The sequence below is a fragment of the Nuphar pumila genome, chromosome 5 (genome assembly GCF_984573655.1).
Source record: "Nuphar pumila chromosome 5, dmNupPumi1.hap1.1, whole genome shotgun sequence".
Lineage (NCBI taxonomy): Eukaryota > Viridiplantae > Streptophyta > Magnoliopsida > Nymphaeales > Nymphaeaceae > Nuphar > Nuphar pumila.
This window is the reverse complement of record NC_143253.1, coordinates 31,370,875-31,394,775: the sequence shown is the minus strand read 5'-3', so window position 1 is coordinate 31,394,775 and position 23,901 is coordinate 31,370,875. Positions and strand designations below refer to the sequence as shown.

General features: G+C 37.0%; 1 protein-coding gene across 1 annotated transcript; it reads right to left on the bottom strand.

Annotated features, from left to right (window-relative positions):
* Nucleotides 1-243: 243 nt before the first annotated feature.
* On the bottom strand, nucleotides 244-15,028 carry LOC149837291 (putative receptor-like serine/threonine-protein kinase At5g57670). The gene is made up of 8 exons (XM_090007319.1): nucleotides 14,894-15,028; nucleotides 5,259-5,576; nucleotides 4,910-5,164; nucleotides 4,649-4,806; nucleotides 3,903-3,982; nucleotides 3,677-3,812; nucleotides 3,060-3,209; nucleotides 244-664 (listed from the first exon to the last, which is right to left on the bottom strand). Exons 2-8 carry the CDS (start codon nucleotides 5,473-5,475, stop codon nucleotides 500-502), a joined length of 1,161 nt encoding a protein of 386 aa, XP_089863445.1. The 5' UTR covers nucleotides 5,476-5,576; nucleotides 14,894-15,028; the 3' UTR covers nucleotides 244-499.
* Nucleotides 15,029-23,901: the final 8,873 nt, after the last annotated feature.

Genomic DNA, 23,901 nt, shown 5'->3' with positions numbered 1-23,901 from the left:
CACATTTTCAAAATTTAACCGACATTTTTTCGAGAACAAATTTTTTAATTTTTCTTGAGATTTTCTTTTGTCAAAAAAAACGCTGATAACAAGATTTGTGATTATTATGGTGATACACATCAGAGATTCAAGTCAATGCAACAAATGTTAAGGAAAACTGGTTCATAAGATGCTTGATCCTACTCAACCAATGCCCGAAACCAAAACAAGCTTGCCTTTTTTGGTCTGATTTAGAGAACAAGATTTTGAAAACGGCGATATATATTATTGGTTTTTCAACTTGGAGATTACAGTTGGGGCCGCGCAAAACGCGACCAAGTTCATGAACTCTGATGTTTCTGCCACCAAACGCTCCCAGAGCTCTCAAGTTCCCATACCGTCGAATAATGGTGCGTGGTCAGTCTGATCTTTGACCGAAGAAATTGCATAAAAACACGTTTGTGGTGGTTGTCCTTTTTGTATTTGTACAATGGGGAAGCCCTAAAAAGGCTCTTGTACTTTAACTAAAGCTGCTGGTTGATGTGCGAGGAGGTGTCAACAAAGGGCTGTCACAGTCCAGATCATCAAAATCAAGATCATCAAAACCCCAGAAATCGTCCTCTTCTTCGTGTACTGGCATCATCCAACAATCTCTCATACGACCATCCACCAACAACTCTAGTACCTGATCATTAACAATATAAATCATGGACTCCAATAAATAAACAAACCAACCAAGTGATTTTCTTAAAATTATAAAAACAGTTTTTTTTCACGTTAACTTCGCGATGAGAGCACAATAATTTCAAAATAAGCAAAACGTTAAAGGTATCGTGCTTTTACAGGATTGTACTCACTTTTGAAAATGTCCATAAAATCATGATATTTTGAAATGCCAACGATTTTTAACATTGAGTTTAATATAAGTAAAAGTAGGGGCAGGTCTGGATCTCATATAAAGCATATTGATCTAAGATCCAAGTATTGGTAGGATCCGTTGTCTTGGTCTACATGATCCAGGACTGGTCCACCTGGATCCGAATTGGCATGACCAACACTCAGTGAGTCGGATAGAGTTGGCCCTTGGCACCAAATGCACAAACTAACATTGTTGACCTACTCTGTCCTTTGTTGGTCAAGGGTGGGTCAGGAAGGACGGTGGATCAGGTGAATCGTCATTGCAAAAAGAAAAAATGAAAAAAAGAAAAAAAGAAAACCTCTTTGACAGGTGTTACAGGTGGATACAGAGAACTAGTCATCTTTCCTGAATTCTATGCCAGAAGGTCCTAGGGGGGCCCATGCTTTGCCCCGCTGTGGGGCCCATTGACTGTTGGTGGGGATTGGTCGTGTAAAAAGTATACTGTCCACTTTTTCTTTTTTTTTAATTTATAACCTGAAAAACATGAAGACCTGGCCGTACGGCAGCATAAAACTCCAAGGCTAGGACCCCTGCCCCTGAGGCTTATGCTACGGGTTGGCTTACGCAGAAGGGAGACGCCCGCCCATGAGAATCGATCCTTGACTGCCTGTCTAACAGCCAAGGTCCCACCAACTACGCCAACCCCCTCCACTTGGGGCAGATACTATCCACTTACATATGATGTTAGAGGATCCTATAATGATCTAGCCGTCCAACTGATGCATCTGGACAGTTTGGATTTAGTCCACATCTTGGTGAGATTGTGGATCAATCCTGGCCATAGATTCGACGACTATGATCACCACAGGATGGATCCCATCATATGACATATGATGGGATCCAATAAATAGCCAGGGTGTTCGCCCAATCTCCCTCTTCGTGTTTGAGCTCCTTACAAAAACACGCACAAATTTCCTGGATCTTTGAAATTGACATTTATTAGAAGGAAACCAAGAATGCTTACCCAACCATGAACTTGCAGCCAGTATCACAAATCTTGTTATCTGGATTTTCTCAACGAGAAAAAACCCATGACAAAAATAATAACTTCATTTTCCAGAAAAACCTTGGGAAAAGAAAAAAGAAAATGTATAAATATGCAGAAAATTGTAAAAACGTGTTAAAATCAATATACAACTAAATCAAGATACTTTTCAGACTAGGTGATATTAGACAAATATTGCAATATTTTCGAGATTTTATCAGTTTGTGAAAGTATCTTTATAAAATCCTGATGTTTTAAAAATATCACCAACATTTGACTTTTTTTTTCAAAACACCAATATATTTTTTAGGGCCACAAAAAACGCTTCGAAAAGTTAAAAGTACACACTTATGATAAGTTTTAACATCATATGAAGCATGACGAAATTGATGAACCCTAATGTTATATAAGTCAGCTGTTGATTTTTTAAGCCTACCAAACCAACCAAAGAGATAGAGATAGCAACCCTAGATTTTCTTGGAATCTATGATGGCTAGCGTCTAAGCCTCATGCAAAATGCCTTAACTCTTACGTCTTCAAGGTGGTTGAGAAATCGACGCTTAGGTTCTCGGTTCAAGTCCACTTGAGCAACTACCAAAATATAAATTGGCGTGCCATCTTCAATGGCTAAAAAAATAGTTTAACGAATATCATTTTCAACTTTAAGAATGGTTTACGTCACTGATTTTTTAAAAGATTTGCATGTCCTTGGAGCTAAAATAATTCAAGGTATAAAATTTGTCATTTTGGCGCACAAATCCACCAAGAGGTTAGGTCTCTGACAAGGACTCCAGTTCCTTTAACAATTCTGCCCTTATGGACAGAGAATGCTCTCAACAGAGACGCTTCCAAAAGGGAGAGTAGAATGTAAGGGATATTTCTCACTGAAAACTCAGCTTTGGTCCCATAGAGCAAGAGCTGTCAACTGGGTTGGGCCTTAACTAAGGACATATGGATCCAGACCCACATACGACTACGATGATCGCCAACACGATACGGATCCGGTTCTCCACCCGACTGGGTGCGGCAGGCTAAGCCCACTTCACTGTGGTGCGCGTTCTTTATATGTGAGAGTTTGGTCGGACTCGGGCAGGTTTCCATTGTCTATATCCGATGTATTTTCCAGTTTGAGGTTTAGTGATGTCTCAATTCATAAGAAGGCAAAGGAACACATACCTCGCTCATGGAAAGGCGCCAAATTGCTGATGATCTGATACAGAGAGATGCAGCCAAAGCAAGCCTTTGTAGTTGCTCCTCATCATATTGACCTTCAAATCTTGGGTCTGCTAGCTTCTCATAGCACCCTTGCTCCAAATGAGGCTTGGCCTATTAACAATATATATATATATATATATATATGTATCAGAAGAAAAAAATACAGCGGGCATGGACCCGCACTCGCGCACACACAAGCACACAAGCACTTACTCACAAAATTTTACTAATAACTGTTTAATTTGATTTTCGGCGATCAAAGGTGGCTTCAAATGGCAAAAAATCGTTAAAGAATGAATACATGATTAAAAATGTCTTAATGTGATATTGAACATAAGATCCGAACGACAAATTTGGATCTATTTTCTGAAGATAAATTTTGGTGCTCTAATTTTTTTTAGCTGTTCTAAACATTTACGTTTTTGGTTTTCAAGTGTTTGGAAAAGACAAGTTCTAAATGGAGTTCTTGCTATGAGTAAAATGCAAGACAAAGTTTAGTAAATGATTGAGCAGAGTAGCCAATGCAAAATTGAAAAACTTAATTAGAAATTAACCAACTAATCCATTATGAAAATTACCCATGAAAGTAAATTCTGGTGAGACCCATCGACGGGTTTTCGACCAGATATGAGCTCCAAGAGAAGAACACCATAAGCGAAGACGTCAGTCTTCTCGTCCACGATGCCATTAGTGAAATACTCGGGTGCCAAATACCTGATCAACATTGTTGTTAATACTGTGTCAGCATAATTTGCCTGCATTAGTATGGGTGAAAAGTGAAGAACAGAAAAATGATTCACCAACCCGAATGTTCCTTCAATTGGAGTTACAGAGTGATGAGTCCACTGAGATGGCAGCCATTTTGCAAGCCCAAAGTCAGAAATCTGCAGAGCCACAAGATGCCAATTATGGTAGACTTGGTCCCATGATAAAGGGAAAAGAGTCACAACCAAGAGAAAAATCAGGATTGGACCCACAACATTCTGGCAGGAGAGAGAGAGAGAGAGAGAGAGAGAGAGAGTGAGAGAGAGAGAGAGATTCCTCTGAATGATTGCACGACAATCGTCAACACACTCAAAAGATGAAAATCATTTGGATCAATATTTTTTGAGGAATGAATTGGATATCAGGAAACATTTTGAAAAAATACTGGTGATTTCAGAATGGATGATTCAATCACCAAGGATTTCATTCTACTTTCTGGAAAAAAAGAGCAATTCTTTTTTACATAGATTGACAATTGTTCTACCTTCTTTGGGAGTGATATGATTAGTTTTAAGCATACTCCCACGGCACGGTAGAGGGACAAATCCTCGTGCAACAAACCCCAGATTAGGCTTCCCAAACAAAGAGCATCCAATGCAAACTTTTTGTTTTTAATTAATATACCAGTTGTCTACCAGCAAATGCCAGCAAACCCATCAGATGGAACCCCTTAAAAAAAAAAGAAAACGAACAACAAACAAGCCCATTCCTGAAAAAATCTATGCATGAAAAAAACCTTCAAGAAAAAAAAATGCATGAAAACAGACCATTCCACAATGATTCACCTGCGGCTCAAAATCTGCAGTCAGAAGCACATTGGATGCCTTGATATCTCTGTGTATTATCCTCCTCTGACATCCCTTATGCAGATAATGAAGCCCACGAGCAACCCCCATGGCGATCTTGTACCTAACTCTCCACTCCATAGCCGGAGAATCTTCATCTGCAACATCACCAACTAAATTCTAAAAACCACTTCTAAATGAAGACGACCACATAATCTCTCTAAAACAGGAAGTTGGTGTTTCTGCTTTCCTATCTATTACCGTGTAGATGAGAAGCCACACAACCATGAGCAGAGAACTCAAATATCAAATGGAGGCCGTTGTCGATGCAGCAACCGATTAGGCATGAAATATTGGGATGACAAACATGGCCAATGGTTCCAAGCTCCGTCAAGAATTCCTTCTCTCTCTTCTCATCCGTTGCAGCCCTGGAGAGCCTTTTCACAGCTATGACCTGCCCCTCTTTCAAAACTCCTCTGTACACCTCTGCATACCCTCCTTGTCCCACCAGATTATCTAATACCCATGAAACCAACTTATGAGAATTGTTGAGAGAAAGCAATGGTAACAAGGAAGGAGGAGACATAGATGAAGAATTTTATAGACGAACCAGAGTGAAATCCGTTAGTGGCCTCGAAGACTTCTTCATAAGAGAAGCACCTCCATGTTGGTTTCTTCAGAGACTCTGTGGGGGAAAAAATCTCCATGGATTTTGAGGCCTCAGGTTCAGGGGAAGCATCTCCCTTGGGGCTCTCATCATCTGAACTGCGGCGGCGGAAGGAGAACAATCGCTTCAAACTGTTCTTGCGAATAAGAAGGGACCTCATTTTTTCTCTTCTGCTCCTAGGAAGATCACTGATGCTCTTCTGGTTCAGGGGAGGAGAATAAATCAGCAATGCTGATCTTCTCTCATTTTCATTCCCCTACCCTGTATTGAAATGAAATATAACAAAAGGGTTAGCCAGAAGGTAGAAAGAGGACAAATGATCAGGTGATGTATAACAAGCCAAGGAGAAGAAACAAAATATGACAATAAGAGGGGGATGCGAATATGAGATTACAAAATTTATAAAGGGTTAAGATGATTCAGGTTCATCCTCCACTGTGATTTATGAAACACGGTTTTTCCTTTTCCTGCATTATCATAACATATGGCCGTTTGACCACCGTTATAAACCCCGTTTTGTTCTGGTTAGGTAACGGGTTCTCTCATTTTCAAAAGCAACCGTAACTGCAACAGTGAAATTCAGTCTCTTCCCTGTCCCCCTCGAATTCTACCAGGTGGGTTAACGGAATATATATATATATATATATATATATATATATATATATATATATATATATATATACACACACAAAAAAAAAACTAGAAAGAGTAACAAACACCTACTTGAAAATGGCTAAAATACCACTAGCCATCTTTCAATTGACGTATACGTACCTGAAATGTGAAGAGTACTAGTGGATTTAAGACTGTTTAACAATAATATAAGAGGCAAAACTAAAATATATTATCAACAAGAAGATAGAGAGAAAAAACCACAAATTATGTGCTAGAGTTCCCCCTCCCACTGTCTAATATCATGCAAATTAAACTAAATTGGCTTTCATGTGATCTACTATTCATTAACACGAGCGATGCGTAGTCGTTATTTTAAAGAGTGATTCAGGGTTAGATTGGTGACCTGAAAGGTTGTACTGGATTGCAAAGATTGACCTTTCTCTGGCTAAATTAGAGCACTTTTTAGGATAATTTTTCTCAGGGCATTGAATACAAATAAATTGTTGAACGGACATTTGTATCATCATGTACAGAGAGGAGATATAATCTGAATTCCCAACTAATTGAACTTGCACAAGTGTGTGTAAATGTTCCAAACAGAAGAGAATCTTGGCTAGCTGCTTGAGTTTTCACAGCAGGAATAGTAATGCCTACTGCATCAATGTTAAGCTTGCCGTCACCTAGCCACATGATTTCTGGAAGATAGGGGCAATAAAATTACATAGACAGCTTCAGTTGCACCATCTGTCTCAAATTTAAAAGGCAAGTGGTGCATGAGGAAAATGGTTGTCATGGGTACGAACCAAAAAACAAGTTCCACTGTTTAAATTTAAAATTCTGAAGACTAGATAACATAGACTCATTCCTTAGTTTTCCAACCAGCCAGACATAAATCCGGGATTCACATGTTTTCTTATCAAAGAATGGAACATCTCCATCAGATTAGACATGCCTCTCTGCACTCTACAAGAGAATTGTTTAATAAGCTGCAAAACTTGTGGCAACGATGACACGAAACAACATTTTCTCTCATTTTGCTACACAAACATTGGTGTTATAATTGTATATTGGTGCTAAATGCAAAGCATGGAAATGTCATAAGAAAGCTGTTAGCTCAATGGGTCTGTGGAAGGTTAGTTGGTCTAACTTGAAGACTGCCAACGTCTTTTGCCTGCGCGCGCACACACACACACACACACACACATAATATATATTGGTAGCAATGTCAACGCTAAAACAAGATGTTTCAAAGGGGAATAACAACTGCAAACAGCCACCCGTTCTATCTATAAAATTTGTATCACTAAAATATGGAACGTTTTCTTATGTCCTTGCACTTTCCAAAATGATTAATTAAGGTATACAAATATACAGTTCTCCTTGGTATCTAACGCGCCCATTCTAGCAGTACAATATGCAAAGTAATAAAAACCAGTCTACTGGGAACATCAACCACAGTGAAACTTCGTTAACGAATTTTCTCCACAAAGGTAAATTAAAAAATTTGTTTTTCAGCAAAATCTTTAAATTTAAAAAAATATATAAAACATTCAAAAATATAATAAAAAAAAGACATACTGTGTTGATGACGTGATAATACCGAATAAAAATTCGATATTTTCAGAACAGATGATATTTTGAAAATATCTGTTTTTTGGGATAATATTGGTTTTTGAAACTCACGACAAGATAAAATCACGAGATTTAAAAAAAAAAAAGAGAGAAGGCCGATTATCTCTGACTGGAATCAACTAGGGCAATTAATGAAGGAAAATGACTGCCTGATCAGAAAGACAGGTTGAGAAAAAAGGGTTCTCTTTTAATTTGCAATTTCGTCAAAAATCACCTCTAGCTTGTTTTTGATGCCCCCGTTTGGCCCTTTGTTTTTTAAAGCCATATGGCAAAAGACGGCACAAGCCGCTAGAGTTCGGGTCCGGTAAAGACTGTTTGGGAACTCAATGATTCAGCAAGTCAAACAAGCTCAAACCCAATTTTCAAGGTCAACTAATCAAGGAGTCAAGCTCAAGCAAGCGCATGGCCCGGTTTATTCTCAACATTCCTGTCTGTATGTAGGTGACACACACGCGGGCTCTGCTCATCGGATAGGGAAGACTCGTGGACATCACCAAGTTGATGAGACTTCACAAGTTACGAACCCATGGGTGCACGTATTTTGCCGCAACGCCGAAGCCAGGTATCCTACCAAATAAACAAGGGAAACCTGAACTCTACGTATCGGGCTTAAAAGCGAAGAACCCCTGCAACGACACCTCAGTTTATCTCAACACGTGGTACCGAACATTATGAGTGAGGTAATTTTCCCCGATTACTAGTGAAAAATTCACACACAGTGGTTGGGACTAACCACCCTATTTGTTCCATGATCTATGTGTCTAATGGAGCTATCAGCTTCGATCAATTAGCAAAGATTTGGACTGGATACGAAATCATTGGTGCTCGATCTAGTGTTGTTTTTTATGGGGATTCTATGGATCTCCGTTAAGATCACTGCAGTTCCTTTTCGAGCGGCTATAGGATGGACAGTCGCTTATAGGTGGTAGGGTAGGGTGGGTGGTACCGCTCGTATTGCAGCCAATCTTCCTAACCGCGTACGTACCTGCACAGTAACCCCTTCGGAACTTGACTCCACAGGCTCAGAGAGCGTGAAATTCATCACGACCTCGTGAAGGCATTGAGCCCATACAATGTTCCACTAAAGGATCGCTTTCGTTGTCAAACAGCTACCACCTAGAAGGGCAAGATATCAAAGATCTCTTTCGGTCAACTGTCCACCCAGTCAAGTGCAAACACAGTGGAATCTAGTCACTATCAAAATAGGAATGGCCAGGATCAGAATGCTAAAAATTAACCAAAGGGCTTGCTAAATCCTAACTACAAAATGAATTACTTGAAGCCCACCGTAAACACGCATGTTTTTTTGGACATGCTATTGCTAGATATTACCCCACAACAGCTTATAGACTATAGTCATCCCGGAAATACGGCCTGAGAGTGTATTCTTTCGTTCTTTACTTTTATGCGATTACTTGAAGCGAAATTCACGTTTATCCGGTCAACCCTAAATTTTATGGCTCCCTAAAAGTTAAAAGGCATAGACATGTTAACTTTCGGATGTTCTCGCTCTTTGTCCGGAGGATTGTTTGTGGATACCTTCTTGGTAAAAATTCTTCTCCCAAAAAACAAACGTGTAAATGGGTTAGATCTTGTCCAACTGAACCAGCTCCATGTGAGCTTCATATTTGTAAGTAGCACCAACGGAAGCCTTTCAAACCCACTATCTCATAGTCTATCTAGTGTTATGGGGTTCACCTCTGGCCGGGCTTCAACCTATGTCACAAGGACACATCATTTTAGCTCACAACATGAACAATGACATGTATGAGTTTCTTTAAATATATTTAATACTTTTTAATACATTTAATTATATTTCAATAAAATATTTTTGTAAACATCAAAATAAATTTTTTAATTAAAATTAAAAAAAATTCATGTCCTCATGACCTATTTTCCAAAAAATATTTTTGCACTTGCAAGTCGAACATGCGTTGCTTGTCGATCGGGTCATACCTGTGACATAGTCTCCAACACTGCTGCAGCCTAGGATTGTCAGCAATTACTACTACCAGACTGTCAGTGTGCACAAGGACAAAAGGCAAATATTCGGTTGCGAGTTTCTCATGAGATTTTTACAATTTTTTTTTCTTTTTTAGGGTTTTATTGTGAAAATCTTGGTCAAATAAATACAAATTTAAACTTTGAATGACATATGAAAAGGAATAAATATACAAAAGTTATATAAAAATAAGATAAACATTTTACTAAAATTTCGCTAATAAAAGCCGTAGATGTCTCAATGCAATTACGATATATTTATTGAAATGAAAATAACATATGAAATTTTAAACTAGTTTGATTTAAATATTAAAAGCAGGTGGAAAAAATTATGTTTTTGGTGATATTTTCAGAAATATTTTTGTCACACATTTTTCAGTGTGTGAAGATACCAAATGGGTGATTGATGGACACACACACACACTACTTTTGGTTGAGAAATAAAAGGAGTTGGCAGGGGTTGAAGGGGCAGGTCAACAATAACTTTGACTAACAGAAGTTGCAAAAAAGATGATAATTGATTACGCGAGGTCCTTCATTTCCTGGTTCTACAACTGAAAAATGTCAGGCATTTAAAGCACAAAATATTGATTATGCTTCCTATGAGGTTAAAACATATAAATAAATGTCATTTTTCTAATGGTGGGAATGGCCATTATCGCCCATCTTCTAGAAGCAGCTGAGAGATATCTGCCCTGGTAATGACCTCCTTAAGTTTATAGCTCATCCAACATTCTAGATAATTGGTGCTTGGCCTATTTCGAGTTTTACCAATTTGGCATTTAAAATTGATGCTCTCTCTCAGTATTTAGGTGCAAATACATCGGATACAGCCTGGATCATGACAGATCCAAATCAGAATTTGAAATTCAAACAGAAGATCTGAATCCAAATCCGAATCTCAAGCATACATATCCAATCAGGTAGGGTTGAATCCAGATCTGAAATTCATGTGTTAAAATTGGATACAGTAAGGAAAGACGAAAATAAGATTTTTACATGTAAAAATGCAAAACTGGATTTTTTATCGGAATCAAATTAGATCTGACCTAAAAGGCTGATCCAAATCCAAAAACAACCAAAGCACACAAATCCGGGACAAATGAATCTATACATCTTGTTTAAAGATTCCAAACCAAAGATAATCTGATTGATTGGGATCAGATATCCGATGGCAATGTCCAATCAGGTTACGTCGTCCCTAATTTAGATGTCATCTGATGTGAAAAATGTGGGGCCCACCAGCCTTTCCAAAATTGTCTGAGAACTCTTTTTCCTAGAGAAAACAGTCTGAATTCTGGACAGTGGACCTTTTCATGAAAAAGCTTCTTTGATTTCAAATCACTCAAGAATTTTTTTTCTTCACATATTTCTACCAGATAGATTTGTCACTCGGATTTATTGCCCCCAATAATAAAATTTCTAAGCAATAAAGCGGGCCCTATGTGGGCTTTCGGAATATCCACAACGTATTGGCTTAATGTAAGGCATATAAATAAGGTTTGCACATACAAAAGTGAAGGGAAGATAAAACTGGCCTTTACAGAAAGCTAAACAATTACTGCTTTGGTTGGACTTTCACATCGAACATAATAAAGCAACGTAAAACGTGTAGGGAAGAATATAATGAACAGCATCTACGATTTCATAGTGTAAGGTTTAAGAGAAAGGACATAATAAAAAATGAAATGTACAGTGAGAAAATTCAATTCAGGAGAAAGAGTGGAAAATGGTGGGAGAGCTCTGCTCGGGAAGTTACAGTTCGAAAACTCATGATATTTTGTCAACTTAGTGTCATTCACATATCACCCTAGATTGTGGGCTAAAAAAAGGTTGATTTTGTGTGAAACCATACAAATTAAAGGAAAATCAATAATTAAAGGACCAAATGAGATATAGAAAAATAAATTATATCCTAAAGGTTTTTGCCCCTTCTGGAGCCAAATACAAGAAGTTGGATCCTGGGGTAAATGCTAAGACAATCGGACATACGTCAGCAGTGAGTGGGTCATGCTTAATTAACTGATCCAAAGTCCATATTTCAAGGATCATCAACATGATTTGGATAGGTCTCCAGTGAAAATATTAGAATATCGCCAAATACTTAACGGGGTGCATAGATATGTTCTATACAGTGGAACAAGGATCAACTTTTGGATCATCCGGACACGTAAGCAGGTTTTTTAAAGGCTGAAAAATCAACAACCTACGACTTTTTAAATTTTAAAATTATGAGTTTGTATTTTATCTTGGAACAAACACAAACCAAAGGCCAGTTCTTAGCAAATGAACCATGTCAAACACATCCGTGTGATTAGATCATTGGAAAACAATAGCTGTCATCACTGTATTGAAGCATACACTTAAGGCATGCACACCCACCTCTTCTTTGATATATATATATATATATATATATATATATATATATATATATATATATATATATATATATATATATATATATATATATATATATATATATATATATATATATATATATATATATATATATATATATATATATATATATCTTTGGTGCGAATGTGCATACAGTATTAATGAGTTTATAGTCATAGGTACAAGTTGTTTCGACTCAATCTACCATGTAGATGCGTTTAACACAATCGATTTGTTAAAGATCAACACTTTGATCATGTTTTTTTAGGGCCGTTGATTTTTGAATCACCAAAAAGACCTTCATACACATCAGATTCTGGTTATTAGAAAGTTGATCCCCACGAAACAAACCATGTAGATCATAATTGTACAGTTAGATTGACTTAAAAGAAGACGATCAATAAGGCATTTGCTCTTTTCAACTCATTGATACCGTGTGCACATCCCCACTTGAAACTTATCTTTTATATATATATTGGGATTCTTCTATTTTTCCTAATATATAATATTGCTCATACCATGATATGTTCATTTTCTTCTTGCATCTTGGCATACCATATATTTTGAATTTTATGCCTTCTCTTCTCATCATAAGTATCGTAAATCCAATTTGTTATATATATATATATATATAGTATTTACTATCCTCGTGGCTAAGGAATCCCCTAGTTGGAACTCATAGGGAGATGTTGTTTCGACCAAATTTGACCTCATGAAAGTGTTCAATAGTAGGAATCAAACCTTGGATCATAATCTTTTGATGCAAAAATATGTTTTTTTTTTTAGGTTTAAAAATTGATTTTCAGCCCTCATAAAATCTGAAATATACATAAAAAATATGATCCAAAGGTCAATTTGTACTAAACTTAATATGTAAATCACAGAGGGTCAGATGTGCAAAAAAAACAGAAAAAAAATAAAAGTATTACATTTTCCATTAAAGGGTTTTTTTAACCCCACGTGAGTAGCAAACATTATATATATATATATATATATATATATATATATATATATATATATATATATATATATATATATATATAGAGAGAGAGAGAGAGAGAGAGATGCAAACATGCTAAATGAAATAGCTAGGACTAGGGATAGGAAATAAGCCGAACTCATCTTGTTCAAGCTTGACTTATTATGCTCTATACGAGCTTGAGCATGAACTCGAGTTCACCGTCACAAGATCGAGTAGTGTTTGAGCCAACTCACTACAAGGAGAAGCCAAGGATGAGCTGATTTATTTAAGAAATGAGATATTACAAAGAGGGATAATAAGAAAAATTGTACTTTAGGGCTTATTTAGAGAGGATCAGCTCAAAGGAACCCGTAACAATATTTGGAAGAAATCTGGTTTTTCTCCAAAAAAAGTATTGGTCGTTTATATATAAAATGCAAATAGAAATATAAATAATGTAAAGAATAAAAATTTGCAGAAAGTGTTTTTGCCGTGTAAATATCAGGTTAAAAACACAATATTTTTTAAAAATACGTGATATTTTGAAAATATTGTGCTTTTTGGTATAATATCAGGCTTTGAAAATATCGTGATATTTTTAAAATATCAGCAATGCTTTATGCTAAATATTTTATTACATATGTTATCTTTAAATCCTGCCCATCCCTAGCTTCATATGTTAACCTCAACTCATTTGAATATAACGAGTTCGTATAGATCTAAAGACAAGCATATCACGTGAGCCTGAACAAGGTCATTACTTTGTGCAGAGTTACGACCTACGAGCTGCTTGGCTCATCAACCGCCATTAGTCCTAAATGAATAGAGTAGACTGAGTCTGTCCATCCTAAACCGGTTTATAGACGAATCATCTCGGGCAGTTCGATTTGATTAGTGAGGGGAGTACGGACCAACGGCAACGAGGCAGGACAGAAGGAAGACCGATTCGATGGAAACGAGACGAGACCGAGTCGGTTATCAATAAGCAAAATATTAGGGAGGGAAGAAAGCATACACAAGACAAGGAACGAGTAATTATTCTATCAGCAAAAGGCGTTCAAATTCCAAAAGCACTTACAATTAAAAGAAATAAAAAAGGAAGGTGTATTTATTTTCTACACTGTTTGGATTTTGGAGGATCCACAACAGTAGATGACTATGCGAAAGCTAGAACGTTTTAGACTTTTACAGGAACGAGAACAAAACAACAGAGGAGAGAAAACGACGAAGAACTCTCTCTCTCTCTCTCTCTCTCTCTCTCTCTCTCTCTACAGAAACTTGCAGAAGACCAGGACGAGTAATCCAAACAATTGAGAAGCGATTTCGAGAATTTGGAAGGTGAGGAGCTATAGGAAATTCCAAACAAATCAGGAACAAAGCGATTTCTCAGAGAGCACGCGCTACGTGACTTTCTCTGCAAATGGAAAGAAGAAGAAGACGAGAATGATTCTAGGAAAATAACAATTTTTTGAAAGAAACGATTTTTTTCGTTTTGTTCCGGTTTATCTTGAAAGTTAGGGAGATCAGAAAAGATCCGAGCTAGAAAAAGACTTGGAAGACTCTTGGAAAACTCCTGGAACAGAAGAAGAAATAGCGATCAAGAAAATAAAAAATCACGAAAACAGAAGAAACCGCTTCTCAAAACATAACGATCGATGTTAGCTCGCTTAAACTCGAGGAGATCTTAAAGATCTTCACGAAGAGCAAACGCGGACACAAAGACTCCCTGCACTCGAGGAAAACTCTTCTCTCCTACTCAGCCAAACGCCTGCATTTTCGTGAAAATCGCCACAAAATTCGTATCTTGAGCTTCGAAAGTGCATAAAAGAAGAAACTCTCAAAGCAAAAAGGAATGAAATTTGGTAAAAACGCCATCTTTCGCCGGAAAAGTCCCGCGTTGAGCTTCAAGAAGGTAAGAAAAAGCAAAACTTTCAAAGCAAAAATGAGGCAAATCGAGAGAGATAGCTCTCACCGGAATCTTCGTGCTCCGGCGGTATCCGTCGCCGCCGCGTCCTTTCTCCGTCACCGTACAAGGGAAAGAAGGGGCGACAAACCCTAGGGACTCGTTATTCGCATTGGCAGGGTAGGCCTGCTCCCTCCGTCGTCCTCCCTCTTCTGGCCATGAACTAACGCTTCACTGCCACGAAAGCTACTGTACTTAAAAAGGAAAGATTAGTATGGCAAAACCGTAATAAACGTGTTATGGATGCCCTTTTCTTGTATCATGCAGAATGTAGACAGAGAGAGAGAGAGAGCACGCGTGATGTCTGATTTCGGGGAGTGAAGAGAGTTCATGAAATTCTGTTTTCTCGGCCGCGGTTTTAGCGACTCTCGATGGCCCTGTTCCCGCCTTCCCAAACAGGACCCTCAACTAGAGAGCCCGGCCTCCCCTACGAGGTTAGGGAGATCCTTTCCTGCTTGTGATGAAAAATAAAAATAGAAGTGAAAATGCCAAAATTAAGATGATGAGTCTGAGAATCAAGTCCGCCGAGTCTACCTGCCATCTGTAATGTACGAAATCCTTTTCCCCAAATCTATGAAAACTCTGTTTTTTTTATTAATCTGAATTTATAAAAGTATTTTATCAATGCTTGTTAACTATAAACCATGCTAAGGATCAGATCAATTTAAAAAAAAAGTGTTCCTTTCTTTTGTTATTATCAAGTTTTCATGCATCATGAATTGTTGATGTCGACTTCTCTACGGATACGTCTGAGCAAAAAATAATACCTTATGCCATGCAACTTTTCTACTACGGTTTAGAATTGTGCTTTTTTAAACTGTTTAGAACAATTAGATTCTCTCTCTCTCTCTCTCTCTCTCTCTCTCTCTCTCTCTCTCTCTCACACACACACACACAGAAACACACACACACACAGTATATATTGATACATATAATTGACTTGGCACAACCTTTTATTTTTACTTTTTATTTTCTTTGGTAAATCTAACCTCATAGATTTTGATCTACATTCTCCCTTAAGACGTGTTTAGAAGTGAGAAAATGGTAGAAAAAATACAAGTAGGAAAGAAAAAACAGTAACTTTTTTCAACTGTTTTAAACGTTAGAAATTTTTTGAAAGAATTAAAAAAAAAATTGATTGGAAAAATTCCTCTACTTCGGTGGAGGAATTTTTCTTTATCAAAAATTCATTTTGCATTTGGTCCACTGTTTACTCACACTCACTAACACACCTCATTCTATGGGGTTGCCACAAGAAGGGCTTCCTTCATCTTTGTCTTCCTCATGCTCACCACCATTTTTAGACCTCTCTCTATCTCTCTCTCCGGCGACCACCCCTGATCGAACAACATCTCTCTAAGAGGGGGCTGATCAACTCTCTCTCTCTTCTCTTGGGGCTGATCAACCAACTTTTATTTTTTCACATTTTACTACTCTATTTTTGTCATGATTGAAGGGTTGGTTACTGGCAAAATGACTATATTTTACATACGTGTCGTTATATTGATTCAAAACAACTTGCATCATTCGATTTTCAACTAGATTCTAATTTCAATGCATTGTAGCACACACACACACACACACACACACATATATATATATATATATATATATATATATATATATATATATATATATATATATATATATATATATATATATATATATATATATATATATATATATTAGCTACTAATGGAAGTAAGAAACTAATGAGAAGAAATCATTCTTTTTTTTAAAAAATTCTTAATTTTTTTTAGATCAAATGCCACGGATGTGATCTACATGGTTTGTTTAGTCGAAAACTTATTTTGAATCATGTGATTGTGACAAGTAATCAGGTTTTTAAAGAGTCCAAAAATCAATGCCCCACAATGTGCCAAAATTTCATAACTCAAACTATCACATTTTTACATCAAAAAATCATGATCCAAGGCTTCATTCTTAGAAAACAAACCATGTTGGAGTCTATACAACTTGCACCTATGATTTCTATCTCATTAGTTTCATACCTTTATTAGTAGCAAATATTTTTTTTTATATATTTATATAGAGAGTAATACATTCGTGCAAAATGAAACATGTTAAATAGGTTTTTCATGTTTTTTTTTTCATCTTTTTTTTTAAAATTTGACTTTACAAGTGTGATCTATGCATTTGTTTTTATAGGAATCATTGCTGGGTTTTAATAAGGTTCAAAAACTCAATGATTCAAAATCTTTATAAAACTTTTATGCTCAAAATATCATTTTGTTATCAAAACACATGATCCAGGTGTGAATTCCTAGTAAATTGATCATGCCCAACACATTTATAGGGTTGAAACCACAAAAAATAAACCAAAAAAATAAAAAAAGTCTATTTAGCATATTTCATTTAGTATGAATGTATTATTACCATATATATAATATGGTGCTTCTACGGTAGTACACACTTGATTTACATAAATCCATGCTCCAAATGCAAAAATTAACATTTGGATCATGATTAACATGTTTTATTTATTATTTTCATTTGTTCAAGTTAACTGAAATATGACTTTTTATATCATTTCTAGACCACCCTTGTTTTCATGAATTATGAGTGGTTGGTTTTTACCGTCTCAAAAGTAGGATCTTATGATGTATTATACGTGATAAAACCTTCTAACATTGTAAACAAACAATGTTTAACACATATCTACAATTAGATCCACTACTTGATGAATAGATCTATGCAAAAAAGAGTGTGCACCACCGTGAGATATCATGGTACAGAAGCAATACACACACACACACACACACACACACACATATATATATATATATATATATATATATATATATATATATATATATATATATATATATATATATATATATATATATATATATATATATATATATAAAGGGCCAACGCCTAAGGCCTCAAATGAAAAAAATATATAACGCTTATATTTCACATGCTGATGGCCTCCAATGAAACATGGCACATGCTGAGGGCCTCCAATGAAAAAGAAATATGGGCCTCCCCTGTACACACACAAGTATACGGATAAGTCTCTTGTGCGAATGTGCATATGACATCAAGGGTTGAAACGAGCTTATTGCTCATATTCTTTCAAGTGAATCTAACCTTATAATTGTAATCTACAAGGTCTGCTTGTTGGGGATCAACTTTTTAATCACCAAGAATCGGTATGTGTATAGGTTTTTTTGGTTATTCAATAAATATATATAAATATATATATATATATATATAGTTGGCGTTATTGAATGCACAAAAGCATTGAATACAAATCACCTTCTTTTCATATTTCCTAAGTATTTTTTTAGTTCTGGCTTTACGGAAGTGGTTTAGAAGGTTTGTTTACTAGAAAAAGAGTTTTGAATAATGTGATTGTGACATGTGAATAGGTTTTTAAATCAATGGTCCACAATACACTAAAATTTCATTATTCAAGAAATCATATTTTGAGATGAAAATAACACTATCCAAGGTTTGATCATTAGCAAACAAACCATGCTGACTACATCTATATGATCAGATAGTTGATAAAGCTTGAACATATATGATTTCTACTTCAGTAGTTTTGTGCATTCAATAGCACCATATATATATATATATATATATAAACAAAAGACAAAACCCCGCTTTTTACACAAAGTCCTACTTTTTAGGGAATTTGGCTATGTTTTGTGTTAGTTTGTATTTGTAAGAAACATGCTTTGGATTAAGAACTTTGTTGTGAAAATTGATTGTTTTGGTTTAATATTCTGGTATATTGTGGGGCAATTGACTCTTAGGGTGCGTTCGGTTGGATCATTCTGATTTACTCTCATTTGAATGAGAAAGTGAATCTGATTTGTATAAGCAACCGAACATGAAAAGTAATTAAAGTTGTGTTGCAAATGAGAGTCACTTTCTAATTTGCTTGAGATTCAAAATCACAAGAAACCCATGTGATTCTGAATCTCAAGCAAATTAGAAAGTGATTCTGAATCATGAATATGCATCAAATTCTCTTAATCTCAAAATGGATTGGACTCTCTAGCAGAAAGTCATAGGCCCACAAATGTATTTAACATGATTAATTTATTTTTTTGTGAAAAATCAGTGAAATATGTTTTGTTTTGGTTAAGTAGAGCTTTCTCAATAAAATATTTAGGAAAAATGGTGGTTGAGGTATGGTACTAACGAGTATAGCCAATTTTTTCTTTATGGTGCACATACACCCACACATGCTTGGGACTAGGGGTCGCAATCGGGTCGGGTTGGCGGGTCGGCATACCTGAACACGAACCCGACCCATTTATTAAACGGGTAACCCGACATGACACTGTTAACCCGTTTAATAAACGGGTCGGGTCGGGTAAACAGTTTGACGGGTTAGCAGGCAGGTTGGCAGGTCGGGTACGAGTAAACGTGTAAACGGGTTGGCGGTCGGGCGGGTCGGGTCGGGTAAACGGGTTGGCGGATCGGGTTCGGGTAAACGAGTTGACCCGCCCACCTAACCCGTTTATTAAACGGGTCAGCCGGGTTGGTGGGTTGGCATACCCCAAACACGAACCCGACCCATTTAATAAACGGGTTAGGTGGGTCGAGCCATTTACGACACGAACCCATTTAAGCCAAACCCGAACCCGGCTAAAAAGCGGGTTGACGGGTCGTGTCAGAATTTGCCACCCCGGGCAAGCTGGGGAATCGCTGCCAGTGTTATACCGGTTGCGATCAAGTGCTATTGACCACCAATGGTGATTTTTTCAATATCCACCATCGTTACGGTGGCAGGGAGCATCAAAGTCCTTTTAGGCTCCTCTCAAGGGCATTTTTGTATCATCAGAGGTTTTTTTTGGTGGTACGGACATGCCTTCGCGCAAGATGTGTGGTGGATATTGAAAATCATTATTAATGGTGATTTTAAATATCACCTGATCCCAACCCGAACCCAAAAACTTCTTGAAAGGCAATGCAACTTTTCACATTGTTGAAATTGGAACAATGTTATCAGCATCGGTGTGTATCAGCCTGTATTGGCCAATACCCACCGTATCGGCAGAAAATTGATATGATGCAGATCTGAATCGGGTATTTTTTAATAATTGTAAGAAATACCACTAAATTTATTTTAATGGTTTTAACAGGTCATGTTATAATTCTTTATTATTTTTTAGCTGATTTAGAACGATTCAGTTGAGTATCGGTATGTCCGGGACTCGCTGAATCAGTGGCCCAACAATTCAGGGCTGATACCGATACAACATTGCTTAGGACCACTCTAACATCCCGTCTCATATCTGTAACAAATATTGCGAGATTTATGAAAATCTTGCGATAATATCACGAGAAATTGCTTGAAAGTTCAAAACAGCAAATTCTCACGAGATTTTCAAAATATCGCAAGATTTATGAAAAAACATAAATACTGTGATTTAAACGTGATATTTGCGTTTTAAACTGCTATTTATCATGAAAAAACCATGTATTTTTATTTTTAAATACTTTTATTAATAATTTTTTTATAAAAACAAAATTTTTTATTTTTATATTACTTTTTTTATTGCCAAGATTTTGCTGAAAAAAATGCGAGATTTTATGAAAAATTTTCAATTTCTTGCGAGTTTTTTGACAAACAAGATTTTGCCGAACAAAAAAAATTTGTCACTGTGGTCCCGATCCACTTCTTCATTTCACCCCACATTGGAAACATGTCCAAAAGCTGCTAATATTTTTTTCTTTAATATATATATATATATATATATATATATATATATATATATATATATATATATATATATATATATATATATATATATATATATATATATATATATATATATATATATATATATATATATATATATATTAGCTGCCCTCGTGGGTTCCAAACCCCTTGTGTTTAACACGGTCAAAACAGAGGGAATTGACTCTTGGATCATACTTCTTCAATGAAAACGAGAGTTGAAAAATTGATACATTATGCAATATTGATTTTTCAGCCCTTGGAAAATCCAACATATACTATGGAAAAACATGATTCAAGGGACGATTTCTACTCAACCAAACATGTATATCACATTTGGCAGGTCAGATTTTGAAAAAAACAAATTTTAAAAATGAGTAATTAGAGTTCACACACTCACGAAATGGGTATCTATAGCTATAGATCTGGTTTATAGAATTCGAATCAATTGTTTTGACCAATTCAATGCGAGATCAATCTAGCTAGAAATAAAAAACTTACTAGGATCACTTATAATTTTATGATTTATTGAACCAAGGGATATTGGTTACCTTCAAATGTGTTTATTTTTTTCAACTTTGGTTACGTTCAACCCTAAATGTCAGTTTCTTTCACAGGATCGCCCGTTGTTAAACAACCGGGCCCCACATTTTCCCATGGGAAAATGGTTCCGAGAAAGACCCTAGGGAAGGGATTTCATATGAAAACCCCACGTCCAGAAGGAACAAGTGGGCTCCACGTCGGCTTCCTTCTCAGGTCAGGCCACATGTGCTGGCAGCTTTCCTGAGTGCCGCATGTGTTCCACGCCACCTGAAGGAAAACAACCATTTTCATGCAAAATTAAGTGTAATTCCTGCTAGGCCTTAAACAAGTTGTGCCAAGGCGACCAGGTCTTAGTGCAGGGTGCAGTTTTTTCGGGTTATAAATCGGAACTAAAAGTTCACAAATATGAGCTATTTCTCAGGCACTGCAACTTTCTCATGGGAAAAAAAGAATGTCACGGTTGGACATAGGGGTGGCTTTGATTTCGACCCATGTAGACCCAAACCCAAACCCAAACCTGATTTGAGATGATGGTAACGGTCCAGACTCAGGTCTAATCAAATTCACCATAAGAAACTATACCTGGATCCTATAAGGATTACATGAACCAGACCAGGACCTTAATTACCCTGTAAAACAATATTTGTTATCCCTTTTATATTGAAAAATTGCGGATCTTAGTTGGAATTGGAGTCGGGTCCATCTTCCGTATAAAATTTTACAAACCATACCGGGAGACCCAGATTCTAATCGACCTTCTTATTTTATAACCAAACACTAACCTTATAGGGTTTGGTACGGGTCGGGTCTGAGTCAAACCCGACCCATTGACACCCCTAGTTGCACAGCGCATGCAACTCATGGTATGTTGCTCCTCAATTGCCAACTTTGTCACCACTCAGCCAGCGCCAATCCAATAAATGCCAATCTTTCTGTAACGGAGCAGCAGAGACGAGTACCTTATTGATCTTGTCCTCTCATTCAAGGATTTTGGTCCCACGTCATTCCCCCACCAACAGAATTCCCTATTTCTACAACGTTCCAAAAGAGGTACAGCTCTTAGACCCAGCTAGTGCTTAATTGAGTGTACGTCCCCCCTTAGTCACGTGACCAAGACTTGGTCACGTGCACCGAGCCAGCATGGTAATGACGTGCATGCATATATGGTCCCTGTGAGAACCATATGACATAACACTCTCACATGGTGGGGGAGGGAGGTGAGTGTTTCTAACATTGTGCCTTGGATCCTTTCTGCTGTAATTTGTGGCAGTTGAGTTTGGTTGGTTTTCACAGTGCGAGATGTGCTAGCCAGATAGGTTTGATATACCTTACCTTGAATACAGGATTTGTATAATTAAACAATATATACGTGACATCTTCAACCATATCAAAGGGTTTATGTCTAAGTAGTATGGGGGCGTAGGCTCTCAGATCCATGGAATCTGATCTGAGAACCGAGAATCTTAGCCCCCCCAATCAGCTCTCAGATCTTCTCTCTTTAAACCAACAATCTCATATTCTCAAAATAAAGAATTTGAGACCCCAGCATTTGATCGAGGGTTGCAAACGGTTTGGATATGGGATGGTGATTTTGCAAATTTTGGCTGTCCCAGATCCAAACTGAACGACTCCCCACTGTTTTTTCTGATCCGAAATCCCAACCATTTGCAACCCTAGGCCTAGAAAAGTACTTTTTAGTCACTGCTGGCCAGGTACTGAGGTGCCCTGGACAAGTTGAGTTTTTGTCCCTTACGTTCTGCTTTTTTTTTTCAGTTTTTGTCCCAAGTGTTTCGGCACCAGTGCTCTAGAGGAAGGGGTGGAACACCTAAAAAGTGTCGTGCTGGATGCGCAGGATGCCATGTTTTAGGTGTCCTTCACGTCCGCCATTTGAGTCAGGCGCAGCTACCCACAGATGCTGCTGTCTGCGCAATCAAACACCTTAATTAGTGTATTGAGCACATGGGTGTTGCTATGATTTCTATCTTGATGAGTCGATAACTTAGTAATGAAGCCGTCCATGAATGTCCTGCTCATCAGCCTTGGGGGCGGCTCATAATGTCACCAAGTTGAAGGGATGTCATGAGCTTAAATGCAGTAGTGTGCATCAATCAGCACAAGGCAAAGGCTCGATATATATACTCACAAGTGGGCAAGAGGACCTAGGTTTTATACTGACCAAACGTTGCAAAATAAGGCACAGTTCAACGTATTGTTTTCGGCTATACATGAAAAAAAAAGAGACAGTTGGTAGTGTGGCGTGGATCTTATGCTAAAGGCTCTTAGTGAAAGGACTTTAATGTAAGCCTAAGCTAAACCACTAATTTCGCATGTACAAACTCATGCCTGATGGTATGCTGAGACACCAATTTCACCATGGAATAAGTGCCATAACATGATCAGGTGGATGAGCGTTGATTATCACCAAAAACACAACATGGTGCAGGAATTAGCAAAGCACTATTTAGTCTTTACCAACATCCCACCATTCCCAGCCCCATTGTAATTGCAACATGAGAAGTTAGTCACAAATCTCATTCTCAGGAAATTCTCCGTTGGAGAATCTTATGATGTTTTCAAAATTTTAAACATTTAAATATCACAAAAATGACATTGTTTCTTATAACGAATTAAAATCATGTTCAATATTCTCTAAATATCACGTTTTTGAAAAGTTAAAATCATGTTCAATATTTCTCTAAATATCATGTTTTTGAGGGCAAAAAATTAGCTATTGGAATTATCATGTTAAAAT

Coding starts and splice junctions, on each gene's coding strand:
- LOC149837291 (XM_090007319.1), bottom strand. CDS start 5,475: ATGAGGTCCCTTCTTATTCGCAAGAACAGTTTGAAGCGATTGTTCTCC. Junction 5,165..5,258: donor CACTAACGGATTTCACTCTG/GTTCGTCTATAA, acceptor CATGGGTATTAG/ATAATCTGGTGGGACAAGGA. Junction 3,983..4,648: donor CTGCAGATTTTGAGCCGCAG/GTGAATCATTGT, acceptor GTGGCTCTGCAG/ATTTCTGACTTTGGGCTTGC.